At 42.3% G+C, this 22,392-nt stretch overlaps 1 protein-coding gene across 1 annotated transcript in view; it reads left to right on the top strand.

The window, feature by feature from the left end:
* Nucleotides 1–633: 633 nt before the first annotated feature.
* Nucleotides 634–22,392, top strand: part of prss12 (serine protease 12) — a 74,900-nt gene continuing 53,141 nt past the window's right edge. The window contains exons 1-5 of the mRNA XM_077204575.1: nt 634–1,474; nt 4,296–4,434; nt 12,602–12,780; nt 12,884–13,028; nt 17,000–17,178. Of these exons, the coding sequence (XP_077060690.1) occupies nt 1,126–1,474; nt 4,296–4,434; nt 12,602–12,780; nt 12,884–13,028; nt 17,000–17,178 (991 nt within the window). The 5' untranslated portion in view covers nt 634–1,125. The remainder of the gene's footprint in view (nt 1,475–4,295; nt 4,435–12,601; nt 12,781–12,883; nt 13,029–16,999; nt 17,179–22,392) is intronic.

Below are 22,392 nucleotides of genomic sequence, written 5' to 3'. Positions count from 1 at the left end.
TTACTTTTCCTCTTAGATTTTGAAAATATTATTCTCTAGAAATTATTTTAAAAATGTAAAGAAGTATAATGGTGTGATAGAATGTTTTAAATCACACTGAACATTTTAATGTGCTCTTGTTTCCGGAAAACATTAGAAAACAAACACCTTCAATCTCTAAAAGAGCTTACCACAAAGAAGAAGAATAAAATCAACGAACAGCATTTATTTGAAAAATAGAAATCTTTTGTAACACTAGGCTATACATGTATCCACTGTCACTTTTGAACAATTTAATAGGTCCTTGCTGTAAATAAATTGACTTATTTCTTTCTTCTTCTATTACTTATCACAAGAATTTAAATGGCATGTGTCATGGTTTCCACAAAAATATTAAGCAGCAAAACCGGGTTTCTTGATAATGTTTTTGAGCAGCAAATCAGCATTAGAATGATTTCTGAACCAACATGTGACACTGAAGACTGGAGTAGGCCTATGGCTGCTAAAAATCACCTTCGCCATCTAAATTACATTTGAAAATATATTAAAACAGAACACATATGTAGTAGGCTATGTATATGTCTGTTTCAGAGCAGTGACTATTTTGCTGACACAAGAGGGCAGACATGAACGTAATTGTCTTGTCCGTTGGTCATTGCAACCATGCCTGAATGCTTGAACAGAATATTTCACACCGAAGCCTCGGAGAAAACAACAGTGATGAGCAGACCAGACCATAGGCTACACTTATAATGAGTTAACTGGACGTGGCAGACTCGTTTGAGTTCAGATTCTGGGAGGATCGGTTCGGCGCGCGTACATTTATCGTGGACCATCTCATCTCCCAGAAGCATGTGTGCTGTCCTGACAATTTTGTAGTGGAATTCATTTGCCTCGCTATTTTTGTTTTTCTGCACATTCACGCTCTTTAGTGAAGGACATTATTATTGATTTTTTTTAAACTTCAAATGTCTGGTGACGCAATCATCAATATGCATGAGTCATTATAAGCTCCGGGCTTCCCCGCGCGGTTTCTCTTTTATTGATCAGCGTCTGACTCTGATGCTCCGATAGCAGTCAAAAGACCAGATGAGACAATTTAAGGACCATGTCTCCGTATAGACTGGAGGAGGAAGTGTTATTGTTATGGTTATGGTGACAGTGGCAGACAGGTTGATCGTGATGGATGTGAGATGTGGGTTTCTCTTCACCCTCGGCACGCTGCTGCTCATCGCCCGCAGTCACGGGTCTCCGTTCACCGACTGTATTCAAAGCAAAGGGAAAGCCGGCTTTTACGTGGGATCTATAGACGCCACCGAATCAGGCGTGAAATGCATGAACTGGAACGACGTGCCCGGTGTTAAAGAGCGATATCCGGGGAAAGGTCTTGGAGATCACAGTTTCTGTCGGAACCCGGACGGGAGAATTCGGCCCTGGTGTTTCTTCCCAAACAGCAGAGGACGCATTGACTGGGGGTACTGCGATTGCAAACAAGGTATATATAGGCGAACGTTACATAAACAAAATGAATTCGCAAGAGCAGTATTTTATATTAACTTATGCGATGGAAAAATGCGCGTCAAGTGAAACACTTGCGTCGAGTGAAACACTTTTTTTCCTAGACAAAAGACCTCCACGCGCAGAGTCGTTCAAGATTTATTTTAAGATTCTTTCTTTTTAATCTTAAACGATTAGTTTAATGTTCATTCTTAAATGTTTTGCTTTACTTAAGATTGATAGTTAAGCATATTCAGTAATTCAGATGCAAAACAGTGCAACGCACCACGCAAGCAAGCTTAGACATGTCCAAACTTTACTGCATCCACGCGTGGGAAAGGTATGCGCGCCTCAGGTAGCACATATAATGAGAATAAAGCAGCCACTCTCATCCGGCGCACGAGGTCATTCGATCATTTGGGTCTTACTTTGAGACAACGATCTCTAACAGAAATTTCGCAATTTAAGTTATTTCTGTTGCAACAGAAGCTGTATAGAAATTAGTAAATTTGCACGAGCGTGTCTCGTTCAGGTCTTGAGCTGCTCAGAGTTTCACATGCTGACACAGGCTTGCATGCGTCGTTCGCTCTCATTGACCGCGAGATCTGGAGTCAGTGCGCTGTTAGGAAATCATTCAGTAAGGTTTAATTTGGCAATCACTTTTTTAAAGTTTGACTTTTGTGACAAACGTGAGAGTATAGTATCGAGAGCGAGACGTAGATAATGTACTGTAGGCTATAGGAGACCTTTCAAGACAGGTTCACCCCCCCCCCCCACACCTTTTAAGGTATTTAAAAAAAAAAGCACATTTCTGAGTAATTAAATAAGATACATTCTTGGCTATAAAAAGCTAAACATTTCCACTTTTCCCTGGGGAAAAAATGTTAATGGAACACACGTTGACCTTTTGTGACAACATGACCCAATGTTGTGAGTGTGATGTGATATAAGCAAACTCCACTTGTGACAACTAGTCCCACGTGTTACCAAGAACAACGAACTGTATTGTAATATATATATATATATATATATATATATATATATATATATATATATATATATATATATATTATGTGTATATATATATATATATATATATATATATATATTATTTTTTTTTACAAAATTAGAGGGATCATAAAAAAAATGCATGTTTTATTTAGTTCTGTCCTGAATAAGATTTTTTACATAAAAGATGTTTACATATCCACAAGACAAAAAATAGCTGAATTTATAAAAATGAACCTGTTCAAAAGTTTACATATTGATTCTTACTGTGTGTCGTTACCTTTTGTGTCGAATGTTTTTTGGTTAGTTTAGTTTAGTTTTGTGATGGTTGTTCTTGAGTCCCTTGTTTGTCTAAAGCAGTTAAACTGCTTAATGTTCTTCAGAATAATCCTTTAGGTCCTGCAAATTATTCAGTTTTCCTGCATCTTTTGCATATTTGAACTGATTTGAACCCTTTTCCAGCAGTGACTGTATGATTTTGAGAACCATAGGTATAAAGTTTTAGGTTAAGTTCCTCCATAATCTTCCCATATTTATTATTTGTGACATTTGTTTACAATCTTTCCAATAGTATTATTATTAGTTAAAAATCAATTTGAATGTGGACAACTTATCAGTGTATGAAATGGGAAACGGATGAGTGTATTTAAATATTTTGGTATTCTATTAGTTTACATTTCCAGCATGCATCCGCCGCCTCACATTTTCCAAACATTCTATAAAAGTTTTGAAGCTCTGTCTGAAATGTTTGAAGAACATGTGCTGCCATCATGTTTGGTTGTGCACTGTGTGATTTATAACTGAATGCAACAGCTGGGCGGCTCATACTGTAAATACTAGAAGCATAAAGGTGCTCTCTGTCTGTCTCTCTCTCTCTCTCTCTCTCTCTCTCTCTCTCTCTCTCTCTCTCTCTCTATCTCTCTCTCTCTCACACACACACACACACACACACACACACACACACACACACACACACACACACACACACACACACACACACACACACACACACACACACACACACACACACACACACACCTGTTCCAGTAGCAAGTGAATATAAAAATAGTAATCTTAAAAATATTTTTTCATGTAAGTTACATTATTGATCTATTTTATGTTTAAAATCTACATTTTATAGGTAGTGTTTTCAGTTTGGAGTATCTGTTAAATTAATACAACTTATAATCTATATTATATAATAAAAATACCAATTATTGCATTGTTTGCAATATTTTACTGTATTTTTATCATCAGTATCTCTGAATTACCAAGTTAAGTCGTATCCAAAACTTAAAGAAATACCTACAGACTGTACATGTGGCTTATAGAGCAATTTTTAGTTCTCAACTATAAATTAATATACTGTAAATCTGTGAATATTATGTCCAGTTAGAATGCAGGGATGGATTTTAATAGTAAAGAATTGGTAAACTCATCTGCTCTCAGTGGTTTTATAATAGACGTTTTTGTACTGCTGTACTCAATAGCTTACATTGTTTTCATGACGTACCTTATAGCTATGAGTAATTTTCAGCATCACATGCACAAACACACACATTTATTATAGAACTGACAAGTGAAACTCATGTGGAGGTTAAAGCTTTCCTCTGTCATCACATATAGCAAGTCATGGATTAATGTTTTCGTGCTGCGTAACTGTGGGAACATTTGTAGTGCGCACATTTATCAGAATTAAGGAGACCAGCGGAACCAATTGTTTGCAGAACATTTGACTTTCATCACCTGCCTGAGCAGTGAAGGTCAACAACAACACTCAAGTTTAACTCACTTTTTGTGTGTATTTGCAGGCTCTTTGCGACTGCAGGGAGGCAGATCCAAGTTAGATGGTACAGTAGAAGTGTATTTGAATGGTGTGTGGGGAACCATCTGCAGTAATGACTGGGATGACCGAGATGCTGCTGTGGTGTGTCGACAGCTGGGACAGGGGTAACACATACACGCATAAACTGTACAGTACACACACAGTATGTAAAACACACTGTCATACCACTTGTACTATTTTTGCAGTACGTAGGCTGTTTGCAATATCTGAAAGACTTACTGTATTTATCAAAATATGCAGTATTAAATGGCGACCCCCCTCTTGCAATGCATTGGACTTGACATCCATTTCTAGTGTGATGATGAATGACTTAAAGGATTATAGCAAACTCTAACTGTCATATTTCTAATGTGTTGATGATCAAAAATGATTATATTGTTTTGTATATATTATATTATATATATTATTAACTATAGTAAACTAAACATTCAGTATCTATTACACCACAGTTCTTGAAGCTTTAGTGTGTTTAATGTGAAGGTGCATCTTAATAAAATTGCTTTGTCTTGTTGTGTAAGACTTTCTCAAGATTTTATTTTGTGCTTAATTTTCTCACAATTTCCATACACTGTGCTGCACCTGACGTTGCAATGGCTACTGAGTGTCTACTGAGTCTAAGGGCCAGATTTACTAACAGCGTGTGCCAGAGCAATAACTTGGCATTAAAAAACTACTGTCAGGATTTACTAAATATACGCGGTGCAAAATTAGTTTCCCTTTCGGACACATAATTTATGAGAGGATAGTATTGAAATAAATCAGGCAACGTGATTTACTAAGGTTTGCGGTTGTGAATTTACTGGTATTTGCTGCATTATTTAATTCTGAAAAAAATTCATGTTGTAACCCGTTTTGCATTTGACATGGCTGTGTCTGTGTTGTTTAATTTGCACATTTAGAAGATCACCCACAGAGCTTTCCACTTCCATCGGCGCTTTCAAAGGGTTTTGGTCTCATGCTTTTTTGCCCTTTTGGTTACACTTTATTTTAATGTGACAGTTACATTATACTTACTCAAATAAGCACTGTATGTACTGTATGTATATAAGTATGTACTTACAATAGAGTTGCGGTAAGGTTTGGTTTAGGGTTAGTTACTTGTAATTATGCATAATTTACTATTATTACTTTAGTAAGTACATGTAGTAACGTGTAACTATGTCACCTTAAAATAAAGTGTTACCACCCTGTTTAGTAAATCTGGCCCAAAATGCAGAAATAATTGTGCTTGACTTGATACTTGATACTGGACTTTCAATAGTTCAACCAAAAATTTACATTTCATCATTACTCACTCTAACGTCATTCCAAATGGTTTCACTTTCTCTCTACTGCACAAGCTTCAAAAAGCAATTTTATTATAACAATTTGATAAAAAATGCAAAATAACCATCCCTGGCCCTCAGATACTTCCTGGATGCAATTCTCTGACTTAAACATGCAATGTGGTGAGGTCATGTGGCAACAATGTTGCATTCTACTAATGTTACTTGAATAATGCATATGGTTTCACAAAGGTTGCATTGAGTAGGTAGTATGGATAGTAAGAACAGACTTAGAATGTTATTTTATTTTTCCCGATACATGAACACAAACTAGACATACTATGTACTGCTGAAATATTCAGCATATTATGTCTGTCCATGGTGGACGGTAAGAGATGTGTTTGTAGTTAGTTTTTGAAGCCACATTGTCAATGCCGCCACAACTCTCCTGTCAAAGGGATAGTTGCTGTGTTCCGACAATCATATGCTGCCCGTTCGTTTATTCCCTAACCACAAACACCTTTGTATGGTTGTACATGGAATCCTTTGGTATCTGACCCCAGTGGGGCAAAGGTCAATCTTTCACCTTTAAACACAGCATATGCTTAGTGAGTTGTCAGGCGGTGAATATGTGTGTGCGGGTGTTTTAAAAGATCACTGATTTCCCTAGAGAGTTCTAATCTCTATCTCGAACATACCCATGTGGTTTGTGTCTATCACGGTCACACACGTCTATCTGAGAGCATTCGTCTGAGGTCATTACTGAGTGTGCTTAGGAAGAGGTGACCGCAGGGTCTCGTAGATCACATGACACAACAATGACAGTGATAAATCTGAAAAAAGTATTATTTTACCATTAAAAAACAAACAGATGCATACATATGCATGGAACCGTCATCATTTGACCTCGGGAGCTTAGAGTCCATATGCAATTTGTGAATAATTCATTGGGTGTCTCAGCTTTGATAGATGAACAGACTTGAATTATTTAAAAGCTAGAGAGACAGATAGACTTTACTGACTTTGATTTATGTTTTCTATCTGTCTGTCTACCACAGGGGCTTTCAAGCTTTGTATAGCAGTAGCTTATAAGTAGCAAATTACATTCTTAAGAATAAAAACATTTCAATATTGTGCCAGTTTCATTATCATTGACTCATTGTCACAGTTTTTCAGCACCAAAGTTTTAAGATGTTGTTTTAAAGTAGTTCAGATTTGAGAAATTTGTCTTGAAAGCTCTGTGCTCCATTCTTTTGCTTGTACTTCCCTTGTTTGTATATTGCCAATGTTTATATAATAGTATATAAATACATAAAACATACAGAGATTCTAATGTTATACATTATCAGTCAAAGGTTTAGATTTAGTAAGACTTTCTTTGGGGAAAAAAAACTTTTATTCAGCAAGGGTGCATTAAATTTATCTAAAGTGACAGTAAAGACATATATAATGCTTCAAAAGATTTATATTTCAAATAAATGCTATTCTTTTGAACTTTGTATTCATCAACAAATCCGGAAAAAATTATTATGGTTCCCTTTCAAGGGAACTCGAGCTGCGTTGAGACGCGGTGGGAACGCTCTGCGTGATTGCGTCGTGAAGCACGTGTATAATCAGTCCAATGGAAGAACGAGACGTCACCGGCGGTGACGTCATAGACCAGGAAGCTATAAAGCACACCAGAAATCAGACCGCGATAGCTTCTGTTGCCTTCAGCAAGCGCTCTCTGTATACTGTCCTTGTCTATTTATTGTTGTCTGTCACAAGCACATTATCTATCTATATATATATATATATTATGGCGAAACAAGAATTCAAGCGTTGTGTTGTCCCTTGCCCTCGTTTCATCACGGGTGGGGACACACATCAGCTTTGTGTTGCTTGTTTGGGAGTGGAGCATGCCCAGTCAGTTCTCGAGGGAGCTGACTGTGAGCATTGCGAGAAGCTGTCCGTGAGGACGCTCCGCTCTCGCCGGGCGTTCTTTGAGGAGGACGGTTCGGTTCGCGCTCCCCGGGGTGCGGGTCCCGCTGCTGCCGAGGCACAGCGAAGGCTTTCATCTTGGGGTTCGCATATGAATCTAGTAGCGGGGCTTGAGACGGGCCCAGCCCTTTCTCAACCCTTACCTGCTGGATCCGGTGCCTCTGCCCAGGAAGGAGCCCGCGCTGCGGCTTCTCCTTCCCAGGTTGGGGCACCATTGTTGCGGCTATCCAGTTCTGAGGATCTGGATGTCGTCAGTGTTGATATGGGGGATGTTGAGTTTTCGCCAGCTCATGCCTCCGATAATGATGAGGAGCTTATGGAGGTTTTATCTCGTGCTGTAGCTAGATTAAATATTGAATGGCCAGCCGATGATTCTTTGAGTGTTACTAGAAAAAGTTTATTAGATGAAAGATTTTTACCATCTAAAACACAGCCTCCACGTCGGGGACTCCCGTTTTTTCCCGATCTCCACAATGAGGTTTCGAGATCGTGGAATAAACCGGCGTCATTCAGAGTATTTAACCCACAAACTTCCTGTTACAGTAATGTTTTGGGTGCATCTGATTATGGTTATGTTAAGGTGCCTCGGGCTGAAGAGACGCTCGCGAGCTATCTCTCTCCCGAGTCATCGTCATCATTAAAAACCCCGACGTTACCCACCAAGCCATTAAAATCTACATCTTCGCTGGTGGGTAAAGCTTATTCGGCAGCAGGTCAGGCTGCGTCATGTCTGCACACTATGTCTATACTGCAGGCATACCAGGCTGATCTGCTGAAGGATATCGATGAACGTGAGGAAGTCAGCGCTGACGCAATTCGAGAATTGCGTCGCGCAACAGACCTGTCTCTCCGGGCCACCAAGGAGACGGCTAAATCAGTGGGCCGTTCTATGGCAGCCCTGGTGGCCACAGAGCGGCATCTTTGGTAAATCTGTCTGATATAAAGGATAAAGATAGGTCTGTTCTTCTGGACGCGCCACTGTCACCTTCAAGTTTGTTCGGCGACGCTATCAACTGTGTCGTCGATAGGTTTCAAGAAACGAAAAAACAATCGGCTGCGTTCCAGAGGTTTCTTCCTCGACGTTTCAATATCCCCGAGACTGCTGGGCGAAAAATGATTATTAAATCCGAGCAGTCTCATCCGAGTACAAGCTCCTCACAGCACAGAGTGCATCAAAAACAGAGCGTCGCCACTCGGGCTCCTCCACAATCTGGGGAATCTGGGTGGCGGTCGCAGTCCAGGCCAGCTAGGGGTAGGCAAGATCTGAGGACTGTCATCTCTAAGAAGGCTTGGGCTAAGAAGAAGTCGTGACGCCCAAGGCGTCAGGCTTCTGAGGGTGGTCCCCTCCGAGGGACGATTTCGAGAAATCGTTCATCCTCGGCACCCTCTGGGGGGCGATTCTCTGAGGAGAGTCGCAGCGCTGCCACATCGGTTGTTCCCTGCCGGTTCGCCGCTTCAGGGCACCGAGGTGTCAGCGTCCCCATACGATTCTCCGAGGAGGATCGTAGAACGGTCAGTTCGGTTGTTCCCTGCCGGTTCGCCGCTTCAGGGCACCGAAATGTCCGTACAACCGAATCCCGAGGCCAGTCTCGAGAGACTGGTCCCCTTAGTAGAATTTCTGGCAGCGTGGAAACTACTGCCAAATATTTCTCAGTGGGTCCTGCATATAATAGAAAAGGGTTACAGAATTCAGTTCGGTTCTCGTACGCCCAGATTTCAAGGGGTCCTTCCCACAGTGGTGGACCCAAGGCAGGCTCGGGTCATGGAACTAGAAGTACTGACGCTTCTGCAAAAAGGGGCTATAGAAAGGGTTTCTCCTCCCAGCAGAGAGTCAGGGTTTTACAGCCGTTACTTCATCGTTCCCAAGAAGGATACACTCAAACATATTGTATCACAGATTCAGTCCGAGGACTGGTTTGTCACAATAGACTTGAAGGACGCTTACTTTCATGTATCCATTCATCCTCATCACAGGAAGTTCCTGAGGTTTGCTTTCGGGGGCGCAGCATACCAATATCGGGTCCTTCCATTCGGCCTAGGTTTATCACCCCGCACCTTTACGAAATGCGTGGATGCAGCGCTGGCTCCTCTGAGACTCCAGGGCATTCGCGTATTAAACTATATCGACGACTGGTTGATCCTGGCTCGTTCCGAGCAGTTGGCAGTTCGGCATCGAGATGTCGTTCTGTCTCACTTAAAAAGGTTGGGGTTGCGGCTAAACACCAAGAAGAGTGTGCTCCTCCCAGCCCAGAGGACCACTTTTTTAGGGGTGATGTGGGATTCGACAACTATGCAAGCACGATTGTCTCCAGCTCGTATTTCTGCGATTCTCACAGCCGTAAATATGGTAAAACTAGGCCAGTCACTCACTGTGAAACAGTTCCAGAGACTGGTCGGTCTCATGGCAGCTGCGTCCAACGTAGTTACTTTTGGCCTTCTGCACATGAGACCCCTGCAGTGGTGGCTCAGGACCAAGGGGTTTTCTCCGAGGGGAAATCCGTTTCGCACGATCAAGGTCACGCGGCTATCTCTACGTGCCTTGGTCATGTGGAAGAAACCTTGGTTCCTCGCCCAAGGCCCGGTATTGGGGGCTTCTTGTCGACGCGTAACGCTATCGACGGATGCTTCCCTCACAGGCTGGGGGGCGGTCATGAGTGGCCGCTCGGCGACAGGTGTCTGGCAGGACCATCAGCTTTCGTGGCATATAAACCGACTAGAGATGATGGCATTTTCAGGCTCTCAAATACTTCCTGCCAGACCTGAGAGGCCATCATGTGCTCGTCCGCACAGACAACACATCGGTGGTCTCTTACATCAACCATCAGGGGGGTCTGAGGTCCCTATTATTATGCAAACTGGCTCATCAGATCCTCCTATGGGCCCAGGGAAAATTACTGTCACTCAGGGCAGTTTATATTCCAGGGTATTTGAATGTGGGAGCAGATATCCTGTCAAGACAGGGGCTGAGGCCCGGGGAGTGGAGACTTCACCCCGAGGTGGTGGAGCTCCTATGGGAGAACTATGGTCAAGCTCAGATAGATCTTTTCGCATCTTACGATACAACCCATTGTCCGCTTTGGTTCTCCCTCACATATCCAGCTCCTCTCGGACTGGACGCTATGGTACAGGAGTGGCCGAGGCTGCACCTGTACGCATTCCCCCCGATATCATTGCTTCCGGGAGTTCTGGAGAGGGTTCGCCGGGAGGGGGCTCATCTATTATTAGTAGCCCCGCACTGGCCGACCCGAGTGTGGTTCTCGGACCTAGTGTCCCTTCTGCACGGCTCTCCCATGGAGATTCCTGTCAGGGGGGACTTGTTATCTCAAGCAGGGGGCACGATATTTCACCCTCGCCCGGAGTTGTGGAAACTGTGGGCTTGGCCTCTGAGGGGGCCCAGCTCTTAGAATCCGGTCTCTCGACTGAGGTCGTTGAGACCATCCTTCAATCCAGAGCTCCTTCCACGAGAAAACTATATTCATTGAAATGGAAATTGTTCTCTACATGGTGTGGAGAACGTTTTTTAAATCCTGCTAACTGCCCGGTTGGTACAGTTCTCGATTTCCTTCAAGACCGTTTCTCTGCTGGATTATCTCCCTCCACCTTAAAGGTGTACGTAGCGGCTATATCTGCTTATCGCTCCCCTTTGGGGGCTTCTTCTCTTGGGAGAGATCCTCTTATTACTCGTTTTCTCCGTGGTACACTGAGGCTTAGGCCTGCATTGCACTCTAGAGCACCGGCTTGGGATTTGGCCATTGTACTTGAGGGTCTGGCCCTGGCTCCCTTCGAGCCTATTGAAGAGGTTTCAGAGAAGTTCCTTACACTAAAAACTCTATTTCTTCTCGCTATTTCTTCTATCAAGAGAATTGGAGATCTGCAAGCCCTGTCGGTGGCTCCTTCATGTTTGGAATTTGCACCTGGTATGGTGAAAGCATTTTTAAACCCTAGGCCGGGTTACATTCCTAAGGTCCCCACTAATGTGGCGGGCCCTATTGTGCTGCAGGCTTTTTGCCCTCCACCTTTCGTTACCCCAGATCAGGAAGGTCTCAATCTGTTATGTCCCGTTAGGGCTTTGGATGCCTACGTTCACAGAGCTGCCCTGTGGCGTAGATCAGAGCAGTTATTTGTCTGCTTCGGTTCAACCAAGAAAGGTTGCCCTGCATCTAGACAGGTAATGAGCAAGTGGGTAGTTGAGGCTATCGCACTTGCTTATGAAGCGGCCGGACAGCTCTCACCTATGGCTGTCCGCGCCCATTCTACTAGGAGTATGGCTGCCTCTAAGGCTTTAATTTCAGGGGTTTCCCTGCAGGACGTTTGTAATGCGGCAGGCTGGTTCTCACCGCATACATTAGTCAGATTCTACGACCTAGACCTCTCCACTCCCGGGGCTAGGCTGCTTGTTTCTTAGTGTGCGCAAGGACTCCACACAGAACGGGCATTTCTCATTATGGCGTAGTGGACATGGGGTTCCCACCGCGTCTCAACGCAGCTCGAGTTCCCTTGAAAGGGAACGTCTCAGGTTACGTATGTAACCCTGGTTCCCTGAGAGGGAACGAGACGCTGCGTTCTCCTGCCATACTTCCTGCATGCCCTGATCGACTTGCTTCAGGCCTTTTCAGAAGCTGTCGCGGTCTGATTTCTGGTGTGCTTTATAGCTTCCTGGTCTATGACGTCACCGCCGGTGACGTCTCGTTCTTCCATTGGACTGATTATACACGTGCTTCACGATGCAATCACGCAGAGCGTTCCCACCGCGTCTCAACGCAGCGTCTCGTTCCCTCTCAGGGAACCAGGGTTACATACGTAACCTGAGACGTTTCCACAAAAATATCAAGCAGTACAATTGTTTCCAACATTGATGATCATAAGAAATGTTTCTTCCAGGGTTCAGAACATGTGGTATACTGTTTATCATTTACAAATGTTGACAAAGGTTCATGAATAGTTGAAATATCATAAAAATAAATGGATTAAATGACTGAAGTGAGATAAATTAGACAAAAATGAAAAAAATCTCACTTTGTCTCAGTTACAGGGCACGTGCGCGTCTGAGTCCTCTGTCACGTCTGGTGGTGTCTGTAGTTCACTGGCAGACTGTGGGCTGTAAGGGACAGGAAGAGGATTTACTGCAGTGCAATCGCACCGTATGGAACGGGGGAGAGTGTGTTAACCGCCAGGCGGCTGCCGTCTCTTGCACACCAGTGGAGGGTATGCACGCGCTCACAGATACATAAACACAGACGCAATCACAAATATACTCTCAAATAAAGTGAAAATATCTTGAAGCTTGTGTGTGTATGTATACCTTCAGTGTTTGTCCCGGTACGTCTCTCTGGTGGTCCATCAGCGTATGAGGGCAGAGTAGAGGTGCATCATGCAGGACAGTGGGGCACAGTGTGTGATGACCAGTGGGACGATAATGACGCTGAGGTGGTCTGCAGACAGCTGGGATTGGGGTAAGACACACACACCACACACGTTGTGTTTTATGATTTATGGGGACTTTCCGTAGACATAATGATTTTTATGCTGTACAAACTGTATATTCTATCACCTTACACTAACCCAACACCTAAACCTACTCATCACAGAAAACTTTTTTGCATATTTTTACTTTTTTTTTTTACATTTTCCAAAAACATCACTTAGTATGATTTATAAGCTGTTTTCCTCATGGGGACCAAAATTATCTATACGAGGACAAGGATTTTGGATATTGCCATCTTTGTGGGGACATTTTGTCCCCATAATGTAGGGTTTATCTGGCCACATACACACACACACGGTTTTGATTTTAGTTTTAAAATCCGATCTTTTGTGTTACAAATCCAATTAGGTAAAATCAGGTCCATTCAGATAGTAAGAGTCAGTCAGATAGTACCCAATCCTTTCCCTGGAGATCTACCTTCCTGCAAAGTTCAGCTCCAGCCCTGATCAAACGCAACTAAACCAGCTTGTTAAGATCTTCAGGATAACTACTGAGAGGTGTGTTGGATCAGGGTTGGATCTGAACTCTGCAGGTAGTTAGGGCTGCGTGAAAAAGCTTAAAAATGCTCCGTGTGTACCATTCCGTGACAGCTAAAAAATTAAGGATGGCTTCTGAACGTTGAGGTTGGTGGTCAGTTTCTGTGTAATTGTTCGTTTTTGAGCAACTTTTTCCACGTTTGATGTCATTTCTAGTAAAAACATTACTATTCATACTTTGCACGTGACGTCACAAGTGCTGACTGGCGGGCAAGAACATCGTTCTCTAGCAAGGAAACCCAGTAAACTAATCAAGGATCTTGCCAGGACGTCGCCAGTTTTAATATACAAAAGTTGGTGTTTTGAGGTGTAAACGACATGCCAGATAGTTGTTGTACGATTGGATGCACTATTATTCAGCATAATCGGGTTAAGACCGTGCATGTAAACGCGCTCATTCCCTTAAAGTGAAAGTAGAAACGGACTGAGTTTTCAGCATCTATCGCTGCATTAACGCCGCGTTCTCTCAGAGACGATGATGGATATAACGGTATAGTGACTATCTTAATTTACTGGATTAATATTTCTCTTGTGTACCTACATTAATGACAGTAAAAAATTAGAAGAATATTTCTTTTTAAACAAGTTTTTGAAGCTGCTTTTTATTTTCACAGATGGCAGAGTTTAATATTAATAATATCACTAAAAATTATATAGAGCTCGGGATCGTTTCGTCATATTAGTGATATTATTAATATTTAGTAATTGTATTGTTTTTAGTGTTATTAGTGTCATTAAACGTTTTGTTAATGTGCTATGGAAACAAAATAGCCTCACTATATAATTGATTGTAGGCTAGTATTGGAAATTTGCCGTTTTTTCAGCGTTTGTTGCCCGCCAGGTATCCATGGTAGTCACGTGACTGCAAAGTATGAATTGAAGTGAACTGTTATGATGCCTCAGATGTCTGTTCGAAATCAGTTACCTTTGTTGCCAAACGCTGCCTGCAAAGTCATTGCCTGCAAAGTCATTGCCTGATAAGGCAGTGAGGCAAAAAGTCAGCTGCCTAAGCTTTCAGACGCTGCCTAGATCTCCAGGAACAGGATTGGGCACCCCTGGTGTAGAACATATCTGGTATATCTACATTGGTTGGCTGAGAGATAAGAGAAAAGAAAAGAATCATATCATACAGCTGTGGTACTGAAATCAGTAGGCGCAACAGACAACACAACATTCATGCATATGCTTAGTTGTCATTCAGTACATAGTGAATGCCACTTATGAGAATGAATGAATGAATGAATGGATTCAGATACATCTCTAGACACTACTGCGCTTTGTGTATAATATTACATTCATGTTTTGTCACATATTATGAAACATACTTGAAATCTGATCTGACTGGAATTAGTTGAATACATTTTACACCACATATTTATTATGTGAATTGGATTGGATTTGTTTTAAAAGAAATACTATTGATATGCTGATTAATTCATTAATTGTATCACAATATTCTTAACAAATATTTATATTTGTATTCCTTTACATTTATTATTATTAATTTTATTTTTTAGATTTAATTGTTCTAAATAAATTAATTATTAATAATTCATTAATTTACAGACCTTTAAAAAACTAGACATGTATGCCAAAGAAATCAGCCTGTCTGAGCATAACCATATGACCTGTTTTTTTTGGGAACACAGTGTCTATTTAGAGGAACACCAGGGCGTTCTTTTCAGCTGAGATGTGTGAAAATAGAAGGAAGACCGAGAGGAGGAAGGAGTGATAAATAGGCATAGAGAAAGAGAGGAGTCGAGTGTCTTCTCTGCATAAAAATGTGAAATATTTTCTTGGGAGGTCCCTGACACACAAAGCCAAAGTGTTCTCAGTAAGAAAGTGAGTGTGTTACACGGACAGAAAATGGAGATAATGAAAGGATGAGAGCCAGAGGAAGACAGATCGAGAAGGCAAAGAGGCGTAAAGGGTGATTTTGTGGGAGGAAAGGAATTAGAGAGGAAGAGAAACAGGGAATGGAAAGATCAAGATGTGAATCAGGTTGATTGTTTCAAGCTTTTCAAGCTTTTGTAACAACGGATGTAACAAATGGTGCCCAAAAGTGAGCTTTGCAGGTGTGTGTGTTTGTATAATAATCACTCATGTGAATGGCTCTTTATTGAGCTGAAAAAACTCCTGTAGAATAAAATGCGTGGGTTCGTGCACATGTCTGAGACCACAGTTCCACTTAATTTTCCTCTCAACTTTCTGTGATTATTGACTGCTGAACTTTGTGCTTGATTGCCTAATGATTAATCACAGAAAGAATAAAAAATATATAATCTCATAACACACTCTTATGTGACCCACAAGTCTGCTTGAAACAATTTGATTTTAAATGTCAGTGTTGCATCAACAGTCTGTTGTTACAGAAATCTCTCCTTGTTGGAGCTCTGCCATCCTCACCGATTTAGAAGGGAAGAGGCCGAGGGTAACAGACTGAATGGCTGCCTCTGACATTTCTCTCCCATTACCTGTTATGTATAACTGTGGCCCATTTTTCCAGCAAATCAATGTGAAATTAAAAAGAGATTCCATGCTAACATAAACAATTGCAATAGACTAAATCATGGAGTGGTTTTATCCTTCAGGGCTGTAATATATATTCCTGCTTAATTTTAGTGAGAAAAAAAATCACATTGATTAAACAACAGACAATTCTCCCTCCACCTTCCTAAATTTGTTAGTAATTTAAGTGTACAAGAACGCCAAAAACACTCGATTACACAATCACCATGTTTAACATTCAGCGTTTGTGAAATGGACACTATTTTTGTGTTTGCTAAGGAAAAAAATGAATTAGATGTAATCAGGCCCTTCAAAAAAAGAGTACTTTAAGAGTACGTAAATAATATACTTAAATTAATATACTGAATGCCATGTTTTCAGTCAATTGAATGAAAATGCATTATAGTTTAAATGTATAATAAATGCAAAGCACTGAGCTTTAGAGTGGTTTTAAAAGTGTACTTAAGGGTGTTAAGATTACATTCGTGTTTTTTTATTTCATTAATTCTATATTATCTGCAGTAGAGTTTTTTTAAATACTTTTAAGATTTGAAGTACACTAAAAGCGCAGTCAATAGAATTGAATGCACTTATTTTTCACAATGGCTTATCAGTTCTTCAGTGCAAGAATAATCTCATTTGAAGAAGCTCATCTGAATCATAATATAATGCATGCCGCACCGCACGCACAAACAACTTCTTCTGATTTCACAATGACTATGTACTGTATATGATCAACTGAATATCAGCGGGAAAAATTACCTAGTGGGATGCCAGCTTTAATCTTAATCTACACAGTGATCGTTTCACTTTGTTTGAGTCGTTATGAATTTCAGTGATTTGAATTTTCCACTGAAGTGTTGTGTTTTTTGTATTTTTTGATGTATGTGTACAGTGGCATCGCTAAGGCTTGGGTGGGAGCATATTTTGGTGCAGGCTCAGGACGTGTATTGTTGGACGAGGTGAGCTGCACAGGAAATGAGCTTTCCATAGAACAGTGTCCAAAAAACGCCTGGGGGGAGCACAACTGTGACCACACAGAGGATGCTGGAGTTTCTTGTATGCCACTTACAGGTATACTCATACACATATACAAGTATGGACAAAACTTATGTGAGAAACAGACTACAGCTCTATTAAATTGCACGGTATATGTATAGGTTTGGGAACTGAGGGCCATTTGTCACACAATAACGGAATCATGTGACATTTAGTTCCACTGACAGTGTTTCCTGCAGTACTATTCAGCAGCACTACAGCACCACAACACTTGTGAGAAAGAAGAATACTTTAGCATACTTTTACAAATAGTGTTCATTATGCAAATAATACCGTAAAAAAAACTGAACTGAATGTAATGTTCCCTTTCAGTCGCTCACGTTCGATGTAGTCAACATGTCGACTGATTGGGATCACGCCAGGGAGCCTGTCATCTTCGAATGCTGTTAAAACGAGCCAATGCACATTGGTGTGCTTGAAATGCATCACACACTCCGCCCCTGCAGGTATAAATACGGAAGTGGATGCACGCACTAGTTGCCTTTCGCTTCGGAGCTGATCGTTCTGATGTCTCTGAAGAGTGCTATAGTTATACAACGAGCGAGTGTGTCGGTGTTCTTCTGGAAAGACTCTCCCGGTGCTGGTGGTTCTACAGTGCAGTGCAGCGGTGATCGCGAGCTTTGAACCTCTCAACTGCTGTTTTTACAGCAAGCAGATTTCTGTGTTTATGTGTGCTGATGGCTTGTTGAGGGTGGAAAAGTGAGTGCTTCACTATTTCAGTTAGCTGATTTAGTGTTGCCGCGGTCATTCCCTGTGTGCTCCGGCACTGGTGACGGGTCCCACCTCTAGAAGGGCAACACGGCTGAGTTTGAGTCTTTTTCAAGATGCCATTCCATCCGTGCGCTTCTGGGTGCGGTAGGGCTTTGTCCCACTCTGACGGTCACGAGAGTTGTATCACGTGTCTGGGCTTAAGTCTGGGCTTAAAGCACGCTGCGGCAGCTCTTGTGGATTAGTCATGTTCCCATTGCGGGAATATGACCGTCTCGGTGTTGAGGTCGAGACTCGCCTTCGGTCGCGAGGGTGGAGTCCCCATCCCCAGGCCCCCCGCTCTGGTGTTTCTTCTGGGTTACCTTCCCAGAAGAAGCCTGGAGTGCCGTCTAGTCTGGGTGACCTGAGGATTACAGTGACGGGTAATCCGCCTGTAAATCCCTCACTCCTCTTTCACACTGCAGCCGGTGGAGTTCCCCGATGAGCGTGCTGGTTCCTCTGTGGTGGACCGACCAACTGTTTCATTTGGGGCCCCTCCAGAGGACAGGATGTCTATCTAAGCATCGGAAAGGGAGCTGGGCTCTGGAGATGACGACTCGGCTGCGCTGCCTCCCTCTGGAAGACAAGCATTGCCCGAGCCGTATCCAGAGATGACAGCTAGTCTCAGTTGGATGATTGGTTTCTCGGAGTGGGTCGGTCTGGTTCTCAGCCCGCCGCTCTGGTACCTTTCTTTCCTGAAGTGCATGAGGAGTTGACAAGAGCATGGGCGGCACCTTTCTCTGCCAGAAATCGCCTGAGTAGCTCCTCCCCCCTCACTACCCTTGGTGGAGGGTTACGAGGCTATCCCTCCAGTGGAGCGGTCTGTTGAAATGCAACTGTGTCCTGCGACCGCTACCTCGTGGAAGGGGGATCCTCGTCTCCCCTCTAAGGCCTGTAAGATTTTGTCCGTTCTGATGGGCAAGGCTTACAAAGCCTGTGGGCAAACCGCTTCCTCTCTGCATGCAATGGCGTTGCTTCAGGTCCATCAGGCCCAGGCACTCATGAACATGCACGAGGGAAGCCCAGACCGTGAGCTCATGTGAACTCCACACTGCAACCGCCCTCCCCATCCGGGGCACTAAGGTTGAAGCTCACGCGATCGGTCTGGCGATGTCTACCCTGGTGGTCCAGGAATGCCATCTCTGGCTCAACCTGGCTGACATGAGAGAAGCGGACAAGGTTCGGATCCTGTATTCTCCCATTTCAAAGGTTGAGCTATTCAGCGATGTGGTAGAGAACTTTGTACAGCAGTTCTCTGCTGCCCAGAAGCAGACGGAGGCCATCCGGAACATCCTGCCCCGGCGGCCTGCTGCTGCCTCCTAACTCTTTAATAATTATTTTTCAAATAGAGGCTCAAATTTAGTACAATACATCCCAGATGAAAATATTGATGGTAGTATTATTCCACATAGTGTAAACAGCATTTTTCTTGAGAGGGTACAAGCGAGTGAAATTTTGGAAATTGTGTATGGATTAGCAAATAAAAAGTCAAATGATTATATAGATATGAATATGTCACTGATTAAGCAAATTATAGACGCTATTGTTGAGCCTTTTACTTGTATATTTGTAACTTGTCATTCACTACTGGGAAATTTCCAGAAAGTATGAAGATAGCTAAAGTGGTTCCACTTTTTAAAAAAGGAAATAAAAATGATGTTTCGAATTATAGACCCATATCTCTGTTACCACAGTTATCTAAAATCTTAGAAAAATTATTTGTGAATAGATTACAATTTTTTTTGGATAAAAACGAATTGTTAACAAATAGTCAATATGGATTTCGTTTAAATCATTCAACTGCAACAGCAATTTTGGAACTTGTAGAAGAAATAACCAATGCTATGGATAATAAACATGTTACTGTAAGTATTTTCGTGGACTTGCAAAAAGCGTTCGACACTTTAGACCACAAAATATTATTGATTAAATTATATAAATATGGTATAAGAGGTATAGCTCATCAGTGGGTCAAAAGTTATTTAAAAGACAGAGAGCAGTTTTTTTAAATCAATCGCATAAAATCAAGAAATTGTCCAATAAATTGTGGTGTAGCCCAGGGATCGGTACTAGGTCCAGTACTTTTTCTTCTTTATGTGAATGATATAGTAAATGTTTCTAAGTTACTAAAATGTATTTTGTTTGCGGATGATACTACTTTTTTTTATGCTGGTACAAGGTGTAGACAGAGATGCATTTACAAATGCTCCGTCCCCAAGGTTGGTCTGCAGCGTTCGACCTGAGAGACATGTACTTCAGATCTCTATCCTTCCGCACCACCGGCCATCCTGTGTTCATGCGTTTAAAAAGGTGTGAAGTATCAGTACAAAGTCCTACCCTTCAAGTGCTCATAGCCAGTTGGGTCCTCAGGTCAACTGGGAAAGAGTATCCTCATCCACGGGCTGAGGATCTCTTTTCTAGTTTGGAGATGGATTTGGTCCACCGCATCTCTGACAAAGAGTATATGGATGGTTAGTGCTGTATAGAAGTGAGAAAGGGTCCCACTGAAACTCTTCAGAGGCTCCTGGGGCATTTGGTAGACGCAGCCACTTGAGCTTCCTCTATATGAAGACCGCTTCAGCTTTGACTTTACAGACGAATCCCGAGGTGGCCGTGGCAGAGCGGCATGTGTGAAAGCACCCTGGCCTACCGCCAAACCCTCAGTCCGTAACAGACCTTTTGTTTTCTCCTGGCCAGTGGCTCCTAGAACAAGTGTTCATCAATACCGGCTGAGGGGCCATGTACAGAGGGCATACAGTAACGGAGGTCTGGGCGGCCCTCCGACTGCATTGGCATCCATTGCATCGAGTTGCTTGCAGTTCACCTTGCTTTGAGACACCGCTGCTCAGCGAGCATGTACTGGTCTGAAAAGACAACATGGCGACTGCTGAGCCAGACCCAGCCCTGGCTTTTCTCTGTCCGTCCGCTCTATTGAGGTTATACGTGGTCAGAATGCAAAGCCTGGACCTCAGATCAGCTCTTAACTGTTACGGAGACCAGCAGAAGGGAAGGGTGTTTCAAAGCAGGGGTTGGCCCACTAAATTTAGTTGCCTTCATCTTGGAGAAGAAAGTTTTCCCAAGATGCACGTGCCCACCTGGGTGGTGAGCTCCTCCTAAGTGAGCGTATTGCTCCCTCCTAGGCGTTGACACAGAGTGCCTCGCTGAACAGATGACAAATAGAGTTGGGGGCTGGGCGACACCTATCACGTTCGCTAGAGAAAAACTAGCCTATGTGTCGATCCTGCTGGTTCCCGTGGGCTCCCTTCACATGAAAACAGTTTCACTGTAAGCCCGGTTCGAAGTGTCGGCTTGCTGTGCCATTCCCCCCCTATGGACGGGATACGGCGCAATTCTTGCTCCAGTTAGTTCTCCTTATTAGCCGAACCCTGTCGAGGTCCTCCATACCCTTCGGCAACGGACGTGGCGGAACTTACGTAGCCAGGCCTGTCACTCGTATGCACTGGTGGAACCTGTGTTAGTCTGTGTCCATATGTTGTGATCCTTACGGCGATCCCATATGTGTATTCAGAGTGTGTGATGCATTTCACACACGCCAATGTGCATTGGCTCGTTTTAACAGTACTCGAAGATGACAGGCTCCCTGGCGTGATCCCAATCAGTCGACATGACGACTACGTCTCCGTTCCCTCCTTCAGGGAAGGACGGTTACATACGTAACCAAGAAGTTTTTGAACACTTAAATGGTAATTGTGAGTAGCTGAAAAATTATAGTTTAAATTTATATTAAATGCAATTAGCTGCACTTTAGAGTGATTTTTGACACTTTTGTAGGACTTGTTCACCTAAAAATGAAAATTCTGTCATCATTTACTCACCCTCAATTTGTTGATTTTCTTGCTTCTGCTGAACACAAAAGAAGATTTAACCAAACAATTGATGGGCCCCATTGACTTCTATAGTATTTTCTTCCCCATACTATGGAAGTCATTGGGGCCCATCAACTGTTTGGTTACCATTATACATTGAAAACAATTCAATCTAATATCAATATCATATTTATGATCAGGTACTAAACATTTGCTTTAAATTATTATATGTAATATTATATTCCATTTTATTAGTATTATTGTTTATATATACTGCTGATATTTGCTAATCCTACGAGGTGGGGGTGGTTACTCTTTGTTGGTGTTTTTTGTTGTTGTTGTTTTTCCTCTCTTTTTCTTCCATCATTCAGTTACATGTGGGGAAAATAAAGTGTAAAAAGAAGAAAAGGCAGACAATGTTTTCTCTTTCATGTTTGTCTGTTGTTGTTTTTTTCTGTGCAATAAAATTTAAGAAAAAAAGTTACTTTAAGTAGTAAAAACTTTAACGTGAGACAAAGAAAAGAAGGAACAGAGGGCTTAAATACACAGGGGAACATCATTAACGGAACAGGAAACAGGTGAGAAGTAATTAGAAAGCATGACAACTAATGAATAAATTAGATCACAGGCAAAACAAGTGACAGGGAAGGCAAAA

Source organism: Siphateles boraxobius, unplaced genomic scaffold, assembly GCF_051911475.1.
Source record: "Siphateles boraxobius isolate OS27281-9 unplaced genomic scaffold, OSU_SipBor_1 119, whole genome shotgun sequence".
Classification (NCBI taxonomy): Eukaryota; Metazoa; Chordata; class Actinopteri; order Cypriniformes; family Leuciscidae; genus Siphateles; species Siphateles boraxobius.
This window is presented reverse-complemented; position numbering and strand designations above follow the sequence as displayed.